Source organism: Protobothrops mucrosquamatus, unplaced genomic scaffold, assembly GCF_001527695.2.
Source record: "Protobothrops mucrosquamatus isolate PMUCROS unplaced genomic scaffold, P.Mucros_1.0 scaffold1298, whole genome shotgun sequence".
In the NCBI taxonomy this organism is placed as follows: domain Eukaryota; kingdom Metazoa; phylum Chordata; class Lepidosauria; order Squamata; family Viperidae; genus Protobothrops; species Protobothrops mucrosquamatus.
The window spans coordinates 138691-156633 of record NW_015387500.1 but is presented as its reverse complement, the minus strand read 5'-3'; the positions used below and the strand labels follow the sequence as shown (position 1 = coordinate 156633).

At 43.4% G+C, this 17943-nt stretch overlaps 1 protein-coding gene across 1 annotated transcript; it reads right to left on the bottom strand.

The window, feature by feature from the left end:
• Positions 1 to 644: 644 nt before the first annotated feature.
• On the bottom strand, positions 645 to 16653 carry ATP6V0C (ATPase H+ transporting V0 subunit c). Its single transcript, XM_015821302.1, has 3 exons — positions 16507 to 16653; positions 2973 to 3156; positions 645 to 1155 (listed from the first exon to the last, which is right to left on the bottom strand). The coding sequence occupies exons 1-3, from the start codon at positions 16583 to 16585 to the stop codon at positions 948 to 950; spliced, it is 471 nt and encodes a 156-aa protein (XP_015676788.1). The 5' UTR covers positions 16586 to 16653; the 3' UTR covers positions 645 to 947.
• Positions 16654 to 17943: the final 1290 nt, after the last annotated feature.

The window sequence follows — 17943 nt, the reverse complement described above, 5'->3', positions numbered from 1 at the left end:
AGCTCTGAGATTTCTGACTGACCTGGTTCATAAAAGCTGGACAACTTCTCCCCTCCCCTGTTTATTAGTTAAGGTCCAGGCATTCACAAGTACAGGATAGGAGGGGAAGGGTGGCTGTGCTGGATGGCATCAGCGTTTGGAGAACCCGCCTCTCGAGACAACTCACAACAAGACACACTGTGCGACCAATGGTATAGTGGAGGATTTTTTTTTTATTACCTGGAAACGTATTACTGCAAAATCCAACATTGGCTTCACAACGTTTTGATGCCAGAGCATACAGTTTTCACTACTTGGGAACACACAGGAGTGTCTCAGACGTGTTTTTTTTTTTTTTTTTGCTGTTATCTGTATAAACACAAACGGCCTCACACTCCGATACCAGGACACGACAGCAATCATTGAGAATCAAATTACATCCAAGGATTTCTCTGCACTTACAGTTAACCCCACAGTGTAGTAATCTATCTATGCATGAGATTAATATACATATATATATATATGTGTGTGGGGGGGTGGGGGGGCGTGTGGGTGGGTGTAGAGAGAGAAGAGCATGGAAAATTGAAAACTCTTGTTCCATTATGGGTGAACATGTCAAGTCTTATAAATAAAACATCCAATGGAGGAGAGGGGAAAGATTACCGTTTTTCTAGTTTATATTTATACACAAAGGGCTCTAATGGCAAAGATGGATGGAAAAGGGCAAAGGTGCTTCCCCCAGGCCTTGCGGAAAAGGCTTGTGGCAGGCCCTCCTGCTTTTCATGTTTGAAGTACACAGAGGACAGACAAGTCACATACATTGCGCATTTACAAGAGATCAACTACCAAACTGATGACAACTGTACACATTTCTGGAGAGACCTTTTTTTTTTTTTTTCTCTTCCCCCTCTCCCTCCAAATTCTGGAACTTAAGTTTGTTTTTGTTTTCCACCAACACTCTGCGGCGATTACCCTTTTGTGGAAAGGATAAGGCCAACGATGAGGCCGTACAGCCCCAAGACTTCGGCGAAGATCAAGATCAGGATCATGCCCACAAATAACCTCGGCTGCTGTGCCGTCCCCCGGACACCTGCGTCACCCACAATGCCAATGGCGAAGCCGGCGGCCAAACCGCTGAGGCCTACGCTCAGTCCAGCGCCCAGCTGAAGGAAGCTCCTGTAAGGGAAGGGAAGACAAGCTGAACGGCATGTTGGAAATAACCCGCTTCAATCAGGGAAGCCTGACTGTTTTCTGGAGGAGAAGTGAAAGAATCTGACTTCCTCTCTGGAACTTAAACTTCCTACACCAGGGCCTGTGCTCTCCAACAAGATCTTGGAAAGCAGCGTCCAGCCGCAGAAGATCCTGTTGAAAAAAAGGATCCAGCTCCGAACGGCTTTTCCTAAAAAGCTGGGTTGCTTTCACCCAGGCCAGCCTCAAACCTCCCTGCAGAGTGGGCTCATGCTTACTCTCCTGTGGCAGAGTGCTGGTAATTAAAAGCATCTCACATCTATGTAACTGTGCTCAGTAGAAGCCAGAGAATGAAAGATAGGCGGATGCAGGGAAGATTGACAGAATATTCAAAACCCCTTAAAGAGCAAACAACAAAGCAAAACACATTTCGGAGGTTGTCACAGCAGGACACATCTCATAAATGTTAGGACTCTCTGCTGACTTAAGTCACTGCATTTACTCACTAGTTCCTCTGCAAACTAGTTGCTGCTTTGGATTTGCTGCTGGGAGAACAGGTGCACTTGCAGCTGGACCTCTGTACACAAACACGGTTGCTATAGTGCTACTCAATGGTTTGTCAAAGAAGCCACCATTGGGCTTACAAAGAATGTACGTCATGAACTAACTGAGCCACATGATGGCTTTGTATCTAAGGGAGGTTGAAAAAGGTGAAACAAACAAGTATTGGGTGGACCTCTGCTGGGCTCTTCCCGAGGCAACGGGAATGACAATGGCAACTGGAGCCATCGTGGCACAGTGGTTAGAATGAAGTATTGCAGGAAATTCTGCCAACTCTCAGCAGTTCAATTCTCACCAGCTCAAGGTGGACTCAGCCTTCCATCCTTCCCAGGCCAATAAAATGAGGACCCAGATTGTTGGGGGGGGGGGGGCAACAGGCTGACTCTATAAACCGCTTAGAGAGGGCTGTAAAGCACTGTGAAGCGGTATATAAGTCTAAGTGCTACTGCTATCTCATATTCAAATCTGGCAAGTTTTATACCATTGGCCAAGTCTCATTTGTCAGGAATAAAACATTTTGTTCCTTCAAGTTCACGGCAAGCTGTTCTTAAGCTTTCCTCCAGTGATGCTACCAACCATCCGGTCTTGCACCCATGTTTGTTTTTTCCTCAACCTTTCTAATTAATCTTATTTTTTTCCTGACTTCTAGAAAAGAGACGGAAAGCTACAGAAAGCTATACAGTTATTCCTGAAGGGACAGGCATTGAGTAGGTTCCCCTAGTCAACTACAGCCACTCATGAAAATTTAAAGCCGATTGTGTTTCAGCCCATTTTAAGCACACCTGGAAACTTCTGGGCATGTCTAATGTAGCAGCAAGAGGATTAGTTTACCAACATGTTTCACTTAAGCATCTCTGAATAATTAAAAGCTGAAGCGTTGTATTGGATATCAGTTATTTTGTTTTAAAGGATTTTGCTTCATGCATGAAAGAAGCAAGAAAAGAGACCGGAGTCAGACTCAAGTCAAAAGTCAGTTCTGGAAATAAATCCAAGCTTTGGATCCCTAATGCTGGGCCTGCTAACACTTCAGGTCTCAAATGATACCCTAAAAGGTGACGAAAAGTCTTTCTAGGGGGGATGGACCCTTTGTTTGTCACTTTGCACAATTTTAAGAACACGACACCCAATGCTGTACTGGGAGTCCTCGGCTTATAACCACAATTATAGTATTTTTTCCATCGAGAGTCAGATGATCCCTCGGCCTGCAAGATACCTCTGCAGCCCTGCTTCTCCGAGGCACTTACTTGAATAGCGAGATGTCGTGCACGAGAGAGCTGGCAATCAGGACCGCCACGACCAAGCCATAGATTGCTATGATCCCCGCCATGACCACTGGGATGATGGACTTCATGATCAGTTCTGGCCTCATGACCGACATGGCAGCAATACCTGTGCCGCTCTTCGCTGTGCCGTAAGCGGCGCCCAAGGCTGCAAGAGAGGAAAAAGAGACAGGTGAGTCCTAGCAAAGGCCCAGATGAAGGTACAAATTAAGCCTCTAATCCAGGGGTCTTCAAACGTGGCCCTTTTATGACTTGTGGACTTCAACTCCCAGAATTCCACAAGTCATAAAAGGGCCACGTTTGAAGACCCCTGCTCTAATTAAACACTAAGGCACCTGTTCATGTAAGAGCTTCTCTATCGTGTCTCTTTTGTTAAACTATGTCAGGTCATCTATATAAATAAAAATGTAAATGTTCGTTTGTTCAAAATCTTAAATCTCCGAACGTTCTTCACTGATTGCTTTGAAATTTTGACACAATGTTGCATTCGAATACGCGTGTGTTTTTATATACCTACTATTATATAGATGTCACACCTGTGACAGGTAAAAACATGCTTTTTTTTAAAAAACAGCGCCATCTGTTGGACGTAAAAGCAACACACGCTACGATTTTACGATTCCATTTCAATGTTTCCGACTTACGATCCATTTAGGATTTCCAAATTTCCAATTTTACGATTCCATTTCAATGTTTCCGATTGCATTGTTAAATTGAATTTTCGTAGATTTCGATTTATTTTCATTTTGATTTAATTATTTCGTGTGACATTGCGTTGGAATTGAGCTGTGTCGTTTACCATAGCGTTCACTTCATGAGTATAGTTTATTTTTTTTCTTTTTTCGTTGTTTTTAATTTCGTTTTTTTTACCTGTTTTTCTTATTCGTGCGCTTTCTCTTTTCTTTCTTTTCCATTTAACCAGACTGAGCCACAGCAACGCGTGGCCAGGTACAGCTAGTTTATATATACAAATATATGCTTGAAATTTCATTCCTTCGTTCCTTCTTTCCTTCCTTCAATTTTTATGACCACCCATCTCAATCAAAGACTATGGGCAGCTAGGTGGTGATCCTAAGGAGAACATATTTATCCCCTTCAAATGTAATAACGCCCAAGCTTAGTCCGATAAATATTCCTTTACTATTTGATGGTGACATGGATGCAACTGTTTTCCTTTAGTTTTACAAAGGTAAAGAGTTTGCAACGAGCAACATGGGAAGGTTTTTCTCACACAGGGAGGGTGAAGCTGGAATTTTCTGATCCTGGCCAAAGTTAGGAATTTCTTTTGAAATGATATTAAGTATATAGTTTACATAGCACTTACATCCCATTTCCCAAAAGCCAAGAAACCACATTACTATACTTTTTTTTAGAAATTCTGGTGGGGGCTGCAAAAATGATCCTGCCCCTGCTTCACTCACTGAGCAAGAGCGTAATTTCAAAATACGTTATGAGATCTTTTTCAAAACAAAAAAGGGAAAAATCAATGTCGTCACGTGGGAAAGAGGCAGAAATTTGCCTGCTTACATAACCAACTCAACTCGCTGAGCTTGTTTACTCCACCTTCAATGAGTCAAAGTCTACCCAAGCACAAGCCAAAGTGTGCTCTTGTGTGTCCCAACCTCATCCACAACATTTTGCAACAGCAATTAGACTTATGTACCGTTTCACAGTGCTTTACAGCCCTCTCTAAGCAGTTTAGAGAGTCAGCATATGGCCCCCAATCTGGATCCCCATTTTACCGACCTCAGAAGGATGGGAGGCTGAGTCGACCTCAAGCCGGTGAGAATCGAACTCCTGGCAGTGAGCAGAGTTAGCCTGCAATACTGCATTCTAACCCCTTGCGCCACCACGGCTCATTTAAAGAAAAAATGTGGTGATCTAATACCATCCTTCATTGTGGCTCTCAAAATGCCAGTTTCAGTTTTGGAAGCTGGAATAGGGCAATCACAAACAAGAAACTCTGAAGAGGTAGACTTGTTGTGTGCCACTTTGTCTCCTCCACCCATTTCTTGCAGTTAAGTTCTCACTAAAGACAATGATAGAAATGAGCTGCAATCCTTTGCCACGAGAGGCTACGGGACACCCTGCCCCACCAGGGCATTTTGCTTGTAAAGCATGCTAGGACCATCTTTGTAATTAGAAATAAACTATTACTCCCCCTCTTTGGGGGAGGGGGAGAAGAAAGGAGGAAGAGGGAAGAGTCCTGTCTGGGGTTCTTCAACACTCTTAGTACACTAACTAGGTATACTGCAGCTTCTCCATAGTCGAGGCTGCGTGCTACCGAAACCAGACTGAAAGCAGGGACATAAACAAATTGCTAAAGGGGCACAGGATTCCAGTCGTGTTTCTTTTCTAGAAATGTATTGCAGGAACCTGGCTTGTTATCTTCTGCTCTTCTGTGTAAACAGTCCCAGAAAGGAGCAAAGTTCTCCCAGCTGAGAGTAGCCAAGTTGTAAGACCATCAGCTTTTTTCTGTCGTTCAGCTTTTATTAATGTCTCTAATCCTGAGCTAATCCTCGACTTAGCCATGAATATGTTTACACCTTCCAGCTTCCTAGGACAGGGCTACCATTTGTAAAATCAAAGCCCCATCAGAAAAGCAAACTTGCTTCTAAATACAACTATTCTGGAAACAGCTGGGAAATCACTGCGTGGGCCTCTTTTTGAGAGACTGCATTTGCAGACTGGTTCACTGGTCAAGGTCGTGTTTCATTTCTGCTTTCACATACTAAAGAAGCGTTTAAGCACAAAGATGTGCTAATACCAAAAGATATTTCGCCCCCTCTTTTTTTCCAGGTATGTCCATGCTACAACGTCCCAAACGCCCAGCCATTTTGATGGTTTCAATTCTTGAAGCTGCAGTGCCAATACGTGTAGAGGCTGTGTTACAGTAGGTAATCAATACACACAGAAATTTGCTAGGGACAATTCTAAATACAGGGTTGATCATTCACAGCCTTTTTCCCCCGAAGCCTGCAGGCCGTCTCAGGCCCTATCACCTGAGGCTTTGCAACAAGCAAGCTAGAGGTCTCTTACCTGTTTGCCCAGCAAGTGACATACACTCGCTAGTCCAGTTCTTCCTTGGCTATGTAGCTGCTCAACTAAATCGGGTGTAATTGCTACAACCAGGTCCATGTCTACAAAAGACGGTTGAGACTGTCTCCTTGTTTCTGGGAGCATCACATGGAACTCAACCTGTACCCCTTTTCAATTCCAAGCTGAAAGTAAGACCTACATTTCCAGCTTAATTGAATCTTTATCAAGCATACAGAAATAATTTTGATAGGTGCTTCCTGATGAACTACCATAGGGATATCCATCTGATGGTGCCTTGCTTAGATTAAATGCTAAGCGAATAGTTGGGTATAGAGACTAAAATGTCCTGTGTCTGTCTTTCACAAGATACTTTAAAGGGTGGCAGGGGTCAGAGTTTTCATCTCCTGTGGATGACTCGGGCACACACAAGATCTTCCAAGTATTCCTCCAAATAAAAATGGCACTAGAGGTTGGTTACTGCCACTTCATCCTCCCTTTTCAATGGACACTGCAGGAAATACATTGAGGGCATCATCCTGGGGAACTGAGATCTAACTTCACTGGTGATTATTATACCCAGCTTATAAGAGATGGAATATATCTACCCTAATTCCAACTAAAAACCTCTCTCTGGACATCAACCAGTAAGAAGTGAAGTCCAAGACATTTGATATGTAGCACATAGGAGCATTCCGTTTAAGTCCTAATGAAGCTTGCAAATCCTTGCACAACTGTAGTGAGGAACCGAATGGTTTCAGTTCACATAACCTGATTCTAGATCTTACCTATATGGCTTGACAACATTCTTAAAAACTATTTTTGAAGACATGTGAAACAATCTACTTGTTTATTTGGCCACTAAGATTTGGTTGATTACAGTGGGATAAACACAAAATATGAATTCTTTTTTTAAAAAAATGTGACCGCTGTAAAAGTTTTAATATGCCTGGGCGGATTTTGCCTTTTTATCCTGTGAATGAAATGTTCTTCCGTATCACAAATTCACACTACTGCACACAGTGGCCAAGCCCTCTTTAAGCATGAGGAACTAGAGATGGGTCTATCAGCTACTTGCATTTAAATCTCAGTGATAGTGAAAGTCATCCATCTGGATGATCAGGATTATCTGCTATGCTAGATGGGCTCAGTATTCAGCTGTCAGATAGCAATAACACTTAGACTTCTATACCGCTTCACAATGCTTTACGGCCCTCCCTAAGCGGTTTACAGAGTCAGCATTCTTGTCCCCAAACAATCTGGGTCCTCCTTTTATTGACCTGAAGGATGGAAGACCGAGTCAACCTTGAGCCGGTCAGGATCGAACTCCTGGCAGTGGGCAGTGTCAGCCTGAAATGCTGCATTGTAACCACTCTGCCAAGACATATCTTGGTACTAAGGGAGTAGTTTTATATTCATTTTTTTAATGACAGGGCAAGTGCATATTGACCACCCCTACTAAAGGCCAATTGCAGGGACCAGTAGACCAAAGAAGGTCAAAAGTTTTTAGCTGCCTTCAAGCATTCACTTGACAAATACTGTATATGAAAACGTGATAGCAGCACAACTTAAGTTTCCACTTCCCAATTTCAGATGCAAAGCAGCACGGGTTAGGTAGCCACCTGCCAGACCTGTGGCTGTGCTGAGTAATATGAATAATAAATACATAAGAAAAATAAATAAAGACTTCCTCTTGGTGAATTGGTAGAGCCAAAATCAATTTTGGAAGTTGGTCAAGATTAATAACGTACGACGCTTTCAAAGCACGAAAGAAAACTAGCTCCAGAAAGCTGCAATCCGACGGAGGGAACCACAATTTCACAGGAAGTCCAAAGGGGCAAGATCTCAAATCTTTAAGACAAGTCACTAGAGAGTATATTTCGTAAGTGATATTCCAGCAGAGATCAAGTTAGAGCCGTCACAGGCTAACTTCAGAGATGAGCATCTCCAAGTTCAGCAGTAGCTAAAGGACCTAAAACAAGACTCCATGCTTAACATTTCTCTTAAATGTCTTTTACTAGGGTTATCAACAATGCTACTATGGATAGGGAGAGAGTATCAAAGGGAAGTCTATTTACTTTCATAGGAAACCTGACACAGCCAAGCCTGTACTTGTTCAACGGTACAAGGCGGCATGCAAAAAAAGCAATTTCTAGCCAGGTTGTCACATAAGCAGACTGTGAATGAAAAAGCCACAGGCAGTTTTAAGAATGGATACCTTAGGCCAGGGGTCTTCAAACATGGCCCTTTTATGACTTGTGGACTTCAACTCCCAGAATTCCTCAGCCAGCGTGCCTGGCTGAGGAATTCTGGGAGTTGAAGTCCACAAGTCATGAAAGGGCCAAGTTTGAAGACCCCTACCTTAGGCGCACACCTGATTCCTCAACCCCACAGGAAAGGACAACACATATCCAATCCCTAGCTGCATTTATTCATTCTGTTCAAATTCTAACCAGCCTGCCTTCTTTTTAAAGAGGGAAATTACATAAATATCTATTTTTATTCTTTGAAACTGGTGAATCAGTAACAATACTTTCCCAAATGTTGCCATACAATACTGTATGTACTGTACTGTTTCAATTTGCATATTAATCTGGGAAGTGCTACTTTAGACAGCATGTGTAATTGTCGATCAAATCAACTGTGGTCTAGCTTTGCATACTATTCTACCAGCTAAGGCAGAATTTCAAATGTTCCTCTCTCTAAACTGGGATGAGCAGGAATTTAAGAAAGGGGAGTAAACTGTTTATTTGAAAACTGGTGCTTAAGATGTTCGTATTTTTACTATTGTACTCAAGAAAAATAGAACGAAAAAGTTCCACAGAAAGTAATATAAAGCAGGAATACACAACATCAAAATGCTGACGTAGTCATGGCAATGAAGATTTTAAAATGACACTCCTGTTAAATATTGGTGATTTAAAAATAAATCTCGATGATCTGAAATCATTTTGGTCTAATCTTCCATTATAACGACAAACCATCAATTCCATCTAGGATTTCAAATCCGGAGTAGCAATTTCTTTCCAAAGAAGAAAAATGTTTATACTTCATGCTAGCTAAACCTAAAGCTCTTCGTAAATTGATAGTTTCCAAGTTTTTGGTATCACGTTTTATTGAAACTTTGTCTCTCCTCTCCAAATCACAACCAAACTTGTGTTAGTCTCAAAGAAAACATATGTAACATTCTTTCAAAAAGAGCCATTCATTCATAAAACTAGGATAGTTCAACTTTTTATTCCAACTTTCTTGCAATTATCAATACCTTGATGATAATCAGGTCCAAATTCTGAACTCAAACAAACGTTTTAACTAAATAAACTGCCATTTGGCTCTTTAAAATAACAGTAGGCATCCATCGGCATGGTTTTCCACTCTCCTTCTGTGGCTACAGAAAGGAAACCAATTTCCTTAATAACTTTTTCTCTGCAAACCTATTAGCAAGGAATGATAAATGGGGTGTCAATACAGAAATCAACCGTTCCCTTATATAAATAGGAAGCATCTTAAGGATCCAATTCGTTCAAGATGGGAATCTGGAATGTGATAAAAGTCAATAATTTTTGCAGAAATATATAGTATATCCTTATAATGCCATCAAGCCCATAGAGTAGCCTTTATTTGTAGCCAGTTAAGAGATGAAGAACTGGGGTAAATATTTCATATATGGCTGAATAGTGGTATACATTTAGTTGGTGCAGACAGAGTTTGTGTTTTAGCAAAGAACGTATGCCAAATCGTAAGAATGGTTTGGCCATATGCCCAACCTCAGCAGCCGAGTCGTTACACAAAATGTAACATTAAAAAAAATAAATAATATAGCACAATGCTATCTTGGAACAATACTGGTTTCATTAGTATGGCTGACAAGCAAGAAAGATGTGAAGAGTTTCAGCCATTATAGTGACTCTGCTTAACAGTAATGAAAATTAAGACAATATGGCTTATTTCAGTTATGAAATGAATCACGGTTTATACATTATTCTTTTCCGTGATCCAGTAGTTTAGTCAGTGTGTTCTTGCTCAGAAGCTGCCACGATATTTCCATCGGGTTTGTGGGACATTCATTGGAAAAACATAGACAACGGAACTCATGCAGGTTGTGCAATAAGCAAGCTATGCTGATACACAGAGTATTAAGAAACAGTACCATTAGGTTACTACGTATTCCTGTTTATAGCGATAGTGGGTAGCAATTTCTTTTATCAAGTGCAGTGTAGTGCAATCCTATTTTAAAAATGCCTTCAAAGCTAATACATCTGAGAGAGTAAAAAGTTAAATATATAAATATTTTAAGGTGTCAGAAGATTCAATGGAATCCTTGCTTCAATTCTCCCTCTGAACTCTGTGGGAACGCTCAAACAGAAGAGCTGTGACTATTTATAGTCAATGATAAGCTTCACATATGATGTTAAGCCATGCTTGTTTAAGCTGTTTTCTTGAGCTTCATTCCTAAATATCAGCCTTCAGTCAAAGAAATCTTGACTGAATTTCCCTCTGATGCAAATTATCCCGCATAGGATTGCACATCTGAGAAAAGGCAATTGACTCAACTACAGAGACAGTCTTTATCTGCTAAAATGCAGAATTCCTGCACTTTGTGATTTGTACCCCACCCAGACTCTCCACAATACTAACTAGAACTGCAGGCTATTGGGGGAGAAGAGTTAACACCCAACCCATACTTCCAGGAATATTTTTTTTTTTTTGCTTCTTGTAGCACAATATTTTTTGTCACATATTACAATTTAAAACTCTTTAGAATAATTTTTGGGATCACAGAATGCTGCTTAATAAATACATCTTAGTCCTAAAAGGAAAAAGCATCAATAGTGTTGTAGTTCTTGGCAGCTACTTTACCCCCCACCCCCAAAATGGTACTTTGAACTAAACAACAATCATGTCAGCATAGTCTGCAGCAGAGGCATTTATTTGAATAAGAATGTATTCAATAGAATAAGTTCTACTAAGTTTCATTCTCAGCCACTGGATTCCAAAAGATTCTTAGAGAACAGTTTGATATGAATAAGCTACAAATCATCCAGCAGGTTTCATTAACCATCTCACCACTTCTACCTGTTTCTAAGTTATCATTCTGAAGAAAGGTTGACAGTCTACAGTTAAACTAGGCAGTTTTGTAACCCAGAAAGACAGTTGGGGGTCATACATTCCCTTAAGGCATAATTCTTCTAAACAAGGTTTGTGGAATGAAACCATAGCTGGCTGAATTCATGCAATTTTTAAAATAACATTTCCCTGGCTAGGTACAGGTATAGAATCACCATGAAGTAAACCACATGATGGCCTAATATAGTTTGTAGATCTAGGCAATTTATTGATAAGCTGACATATGATCCAAAATGGAAAATACTGTAGTAGCTTTCTTTGGCAATTCACATACAGAAATGGCACTAATAAATCACAAGATAATCACAAGGTCAGAACCTACTTTCCCAATATCCAACTCTCTAAAGCAGAAAGACAAGCCACCATGCTAGCTAACAGATGGTTCCAGGGCACGTGAATTATCCCAGGCACATGTACTTTCCAAACTGCTCTTCTGCGCAGAAAGTCACTTTAATCGTAACTGTTAAAGCGGATGACACAATCACTATTTTGAGAGAGACAAACATTCTAATATGAGCCCTAAAATAAGCAAATCGCAACTAAAACCAAAGGACCCAAGTCCATTCTTGTTCATATGAGATGGGCCCATTAAATCTGTGACTCCCAATTTCCCCACTCTGCAAAACTGCCAATGTTTTATACGGTTCTGTCACAAATCATGATTTGTAAACCAAAATGCTTATTGGGTTCATGCAACAAAGGTGAAACCAAACACACCATCTATGGCTTAGCACGGGGGCCTTCAAACTTGGCAACTTTAAGACCTGTGGACTTTCGCCCCTGACCTAACATGATATATAATTTCAATTGTCGTGCCACTGCAAGAACCATAGGTAGCAAAAAATAGGAAACGTGTTGGGGATATGGCCATGTTACTCCTTGGAAATTTGTCACCATTTCCTTCTGCAATGAGAAACATTTTAGTTAGCCATGTTGCATGGAAAAATTAAATAAGAGCATCACTCAGTGGCATTTGACCATCCGTGCTATACCTAACGAAAGGGGAAAAGATATCACATGATCCCTTGAGGTTAGAAATCAATCTCCACTGCAGTGTCAATCGCCTGAAGGTCACCAGTGAAGCAATTAGCCATCACAAGATTAACCAGCGGTAACTAGAATGGTTTCTATGAGATGTTTACTATCATCAGCAATTAGGGTGTATGGAACCAAGATGAAGGTGTTTATACAACACCATTTCTGCATCCAGCCTGCTTGCACGGAACAAGACTTGGATCTGCTAGCAGCCAGCTAAGTCTTCAATGTGTCATTATGATCTATAATAGACAACCACCTTTTCTCTTCCTTATGGCCTTCCATGGCAGCACTCAATGACATTCCTATCTATGTTACCTTTTCGCTTCCTTATGGCCTTCCATGGCAGCTCTCAATGACATTCCTACCTATGTTATTCACACCTCAGGATTCTCCAATTGGGATGCCTGCCACAAGCAGATTAGCTTCTGGCCTGTTGCAAGCAAAGCATCCAACATTTCATTGAAGAAAATACTAACTAGGCAACTTGGAAGCACTAAGAGTTGCCCAACACAAGTTGCATCAGAAAAAGCTTGCAACAGTAGATACAATAAACTGCTGGCAGTCCTCGACTTACCACAGTTCGTTTAGTGACTATTCCAAGTCACAATAGTGCTGAAAAAAGTGACGTATGACCATTTTTCATACTTACGATGGTTACAGCATCCCCAGGGTCACATGATCAAAATTTGGACGCTTTGGCAACTGACTCATATTTATGACAGCTGCAGTATCCCGGGGTCGTGCGATCCCCTTTTGCAACCTTCTAGCAAGCAAATTCCATGGGGAAGCTGGATTCACTTAACAACCGTGTTACTAACTTAACTGCAGCGATTCTCTTAACGGTGGCAAGAAAGGTTGTAAAAAGGGTGAAAATGCACTTGACAATTAACATAACAGAAATGTTTGGCTCAATTGTGGTTATAAGTCGAGGACTAGCTGAACTCCATTGTGCTTTATATCAGAGATCCCCAACCTTTTAGGCACCAGAGACCGGTCCACGGAGAAAGGTTTTTCCATGGACCGGAGAGTGCGTGGTTTTGTGTGCTGCCTGCATCCCACAGATGGGGCTTTGCTTGTTTGTGCGGACCAGTTGCTGGCATGCCATGGCCTGGTACTGGTCCACGGACCAGGGGTTGGGGACCCCTGCTTTATATCATATGCATACAACTATCTCCGAGGATAGAGTCCACCTTCTGCTGGTAAAAAAAATTAAAAGGTATTTAGAATTTAGCTATTTCTGCATTGGGGATTTTCTGAGGGTGGAGGGGCAGCACCAGAGCCAAGTAGTAGACAGATGTTCTAGTCCAGTGTTTCTCAACCTTGACAATTTTAAGGCATGTGGACTTCAACTCCCAGAATTCCGCAGCCAGCAATGCTGGCTGTGGAATTCTGGGAGTTGAAGTCCACATGCCTTAAAATTGTCAAGGTTGAGAAACACCGTTCTAGTCTTTAGAAGTGGTATCAGTATGAGTAGCCTCTTGCCTTGGGGCAGGGCCAATGGTTTCAGTTCAAGGATGCAAGCTGCTACTATCAACTCATTAAAGACGATCCATAAACTGCAAAGGTCAACCTGACGTTTTACTGCTTTGCAAAAGTATTTCTGTTAGGTATTAAGTTGCATGAAAAAGGCAGCAAAGGGGCTCAAAGAAGTTGCATGGCATAAATAGCTTAAAGCTTGCCTTTTTTTCCACCCTTGCTCATTCCTTTTTCAACCCCTACAAGAAAATCAATTATGCTGGTTTGAACAGCTACGGCCAACACAAAAGACTGCCTTGGCTTCAATGAGGGCAGCTCTCATTTCCATTCAGTCACAACGAACACAGGGATGCCTCAGGCTAGCCACTCTCACAACTAATTTATCCTCACAACACCCCTAACAGAGGAAAGAGAAATAAAAAATGATATTCAAGGATGATTCTTGTGCACATTAAGCTTTTCAGGGAAAGAGATTCTCCCCAGACGCTATCAATTGAATTTTATTTAAAATTTAACCCAAAAAAGAAATTGACAAGTAAGGCACAATTTGTACAGTACCTTCAGAATGAAAAAGCCACAAGTTCTACAATCATATCTCAGGGACAAGTATATTTCAGAATTACATAATCATTTTTTAGAAACTTGGCTGTTTATTCTAAGATTGCCATGTTTGTAAATATAAGCGTATTCATTTTAAGGAAACTGTTTGAATTTTGTATTATTAATACTGACAAACTGGCATAATGTGGTTTGAGCTTAGCATGGTGCTGTATATCAACACAGCCAATTCTGGTTTAATAAAGCCAAGGTTAAACTGGCTTAACAGGGTAGGTGAAGCCAGCTGCCAGAGTTTGTTTTTTTTAACCTGAAGCAATAATCTAAAACAGTATCCACCAATCAGTGTTATAACATGGCAGGCAATTGTAACAGTTATCCTAACACATCTGGATGTTGACAAGACTGGAAAGGCTTATTTTAATCAGGCTTCAAGGAAATTTACAAGTTGTGCACCAACATCTGCACCATTCCTATCACCCTAAAAAGATAAGGGTCAGAGATGTGTCTCCAGGTCCTAATTCTGCATGAGCCCCAGTTCTGTACAGTGAAGTGAGCCTAAACATAGAATCAAGTGAGGCTGCAGCAGCAAGGCCATTAGTTTCATGAAATCAGCCACTTCGGACTCTTCTTTCATCAAGCAGCCACAAAATCAAGACTGAATTTCACAGTATTCTTCCAAGATCTGCAAGCTTCAGTTACAGACCATTCTTGTGGAGTAGGGATAGATCTCACAAGCCTGGCCTACTTTGGGCTGTATCAGTTCTGAGAAGCCAGCCTTCACAATGAAGGAAGGAGATACCGAAAGGAAAATTCTATTCTTTACAGCTCCTCCTTCATTTGGAAACCAGTTTCTCAAGCCTCACTGAACTCTCGCAGCCTTCCAAAGATCACAGAAAGCCAGGCGACCCTGCACGGGACAGTAATGCTCCAGAGGGTCAGGAGGTGCATTGCAAGCTTAGCAGAATTCACGCATGTGGGGAAGCAGCAGAGGCCTCTAAAGCTCCCTCTTTCTCTCCTCCCCACAGTCATATGGCCGGTTCAGGGTTCCTCCTTCAGCTGGTGTTATGACATCACCCCCATTTGCCTTTCCCAAGCAACCTGCCTATCTGCTCCTTCCACCTCCCTGGATAAGAGCAAAGGACCCTCCCCAAAGCAGCCCCCCCCCAGACCAAAACAGGAAGGTTGGCATAAGAGAAGCAGCAGGCAGGCCTTGTCTGGCTCCAGCCAGACTGGGGTTCCACCCTTTACCTGGGCAGGAACATCTCTGCAGCCACTTGAGCCAGAAGAGGCCAGTCGGCCGCTTTTAAATGATGGGGTGGGGGAAGGGGGAGCAGGCTGGCACAAAAGACAGACCCCCCCCTTCCTCTTTTTACACTGGAGAAAAGCAGGCAGATGTAACACAGATGCTGCTGGCAGGGCGGCACTGGAGGGAAAAGATGCTTAAAAGAGATCAACATTAAGGGCACCCACCCATACACACATCGCCCTCCAAGCCCAAGGCACCCAATTTCCCAGGGGATCTGCGGGGAGGGGTGGGGGGCTTCCCAAGCCAGGGAAGGGTGGGGGGGAATAATCTACTGGATCCTTCCAGCAGGGTGGGGCTTCCAGGCAGCAGCCAGAGGAGACGACATCGCCAGCCTTGCCCGCCACCGCTGCCCTTCCCAATGCGCCAACCTCACCGCCACCAGGACGGGGGTGGCATTCCCGACTCTTTATTGGGGGGGAGAGAGAGAGAGGAAGACGGGAGTCTCTCTCTCTCTCTCTCTCTATATATATATATATATATATATACACACACACATATATATACACATATATACATATACATATACACATATACATACATACATATATATATAAAGATCAAAGCAGTCTTTCCCAGCGGGGCAGCGGACTCCAGCTCCCATCTTCCCCAGCCTGGCAGGCTGCCACCCGCCCTCGAAGGGCGAGGGGGAAAAAAAGAGGCTCCGCTCATCAGCCCAGCCACCCTCTCTGCGCTTTCCCAAAGGGATACCCTCCCCACGGGGTATCCCGTCCACACGACCCCACCCCCGCCCTCCTTTGGAGACCCTCCCCAATTCAAAGAGCTGGTGGGTCGTGTAAGGGCAGGCCTGGGCTGGAGGGGGGGGAAGAGAGAGAGGGAGGGGGGAGGGAAGGAGAGAGGGAGGGGCGGGGGGCGCCGTCCCCATGGCAACAGACCCCCCCCAAGAGGTTTCCTCCCTTCCCCCCCTTGCCCCCCCCGGCGGTGCTCCCGGTGCCTCACCGCTGAAGATCATGGCGGCCGAGGCGCCCATGACGGCGAAGAAGGAGGAGTACTCGGGGCCGGCCGGAGCAGTACTCATGGCGGAACCGGGTGAGGGGCGAGGAAGAGGAGGGAGACGGCGGCTGCTGCTGCGAAGGTCGGGCAGCTGAGCGGGGGGTGGGGGGGGGCGCGGCTTCGGCTTCTACTTCGGCTTCTCCTCAGCCCTCGCTGCGCCGCCTGGGAACGAAGCAAGATGGCGGGGGGGGCGACGGCGGGGGTGTCGACACGACGGCGGTCCTGCGCGGACGGTCCTCCGCTGCGCCCGCCGCTGGCTCTAAATACCCAGCCGCCGCAGAACAAAATGGCGGCGGAGCCCTGCGTCACGTGGCTCGCCCCTGGCTCCGCCCCTCCTGCTCCTCCTCCTCCTCCTCTTTCCGCTTCTCGGCTGCTTTTTTTTTTTTTTTTTTGAAACAGGGGATATACCAAGTGAAGCCAGGGGGGGACACGTCGATGGGAAACGGGGACGGCCTCTCTGCCAGCGCGGGTGGTGATTTTTTTCCCCTACACTGTATCATATAAGGGAAGGAATAAATGTCATTCCGCTGTCGTCTGAGCGCTGAAACGGTGAGGGGAATGGCGGAGGAGGCTACTTGGCGTTCTCGGCTCCCCTTTCGCTGCAGGGGTGGTTTCGCCCCGTCAAGGCTGGTCGGGATCTAGCCTGAGCGCGTTTGGGGATTTTTTTTTTTTTCCAGATGATTCAGCGCTGATTAGCATAAGGGGCGGGACTAGTGAGAGAAGGGCGGTCCTCTTTTCCTGATCCTCTTTTCTGGTGTTTTTTTTATTTTTTGGGGGCGGGAAAGGTGCCTGGATAATCCGGATATATCAATCGGGATTTATATCATTTATTTCTCTTGGAGCAACTACAGGAAGGAGATTCTGCAAAAAAAAAAAAAAAACTTCCTGGAATCCTGTTACCTTCCAGATGCTGCAGTTCCCAGAACTTCCCATGCTGAGCATCTGGGTTAGGAAAAGACTGAATTAAAAAGTTAAAAGTCATTTAACATTGGGTGGCTTTGCTTCATTATATTTCCAAATGAGCAATGCAAGAAAATGTGAAGCTCTAAAATACTTCCAGAACAGATGGCAGTTCTACGGAAAACATGGACTTTAAATAAATATAGCATGTCAAAAAAGGTCCTTGATTTATGACTGTTTTTAAACGATGGTTTGAATTTATGATGGCCTCGGGAAAAAGTGACTTATGACCCATTCTTCAGGTGTGAGTGTTGCACGCTCCTTACTCACATGTCGCAAATCAGATGCTTGCGACCAAATTGCATTTATGATGGCTGGGGTGTCTTGTAGTTGTTAATCATAATTTGCAATCTCCCAGCTGGCTTTTGACAAAAGCAGCTGGGGATGTGGGATTCACTTAATAACCGTGATAAAAAGTGGTTG

Bases quoted from the DNA above. Each gene is read 5' to 3' on its own strand.
- ATP6V0C (XM_015821302.1), bottom strand. From the start codon at position 16,585: ATGAGTACTGCTCCGGCCGGCCCCGAGTACTCCTCCTTCTTCGCCGTC. The intron at 3,157-16,506 runs GTGAGGCACCGG...CCTCTCTTGCAG, and splicing joins GGCCGCCATGATCTTCAGCG to CCTTGGGCGCCGCTTACGGC. The intron at 1,156-2,972 runs GTAAGTGCCTCG...CTTCCCTTACAG, and splicing joins CACGACATCTCGCTATTCAA to GAGCTTCCTTCAGCTGGGCG.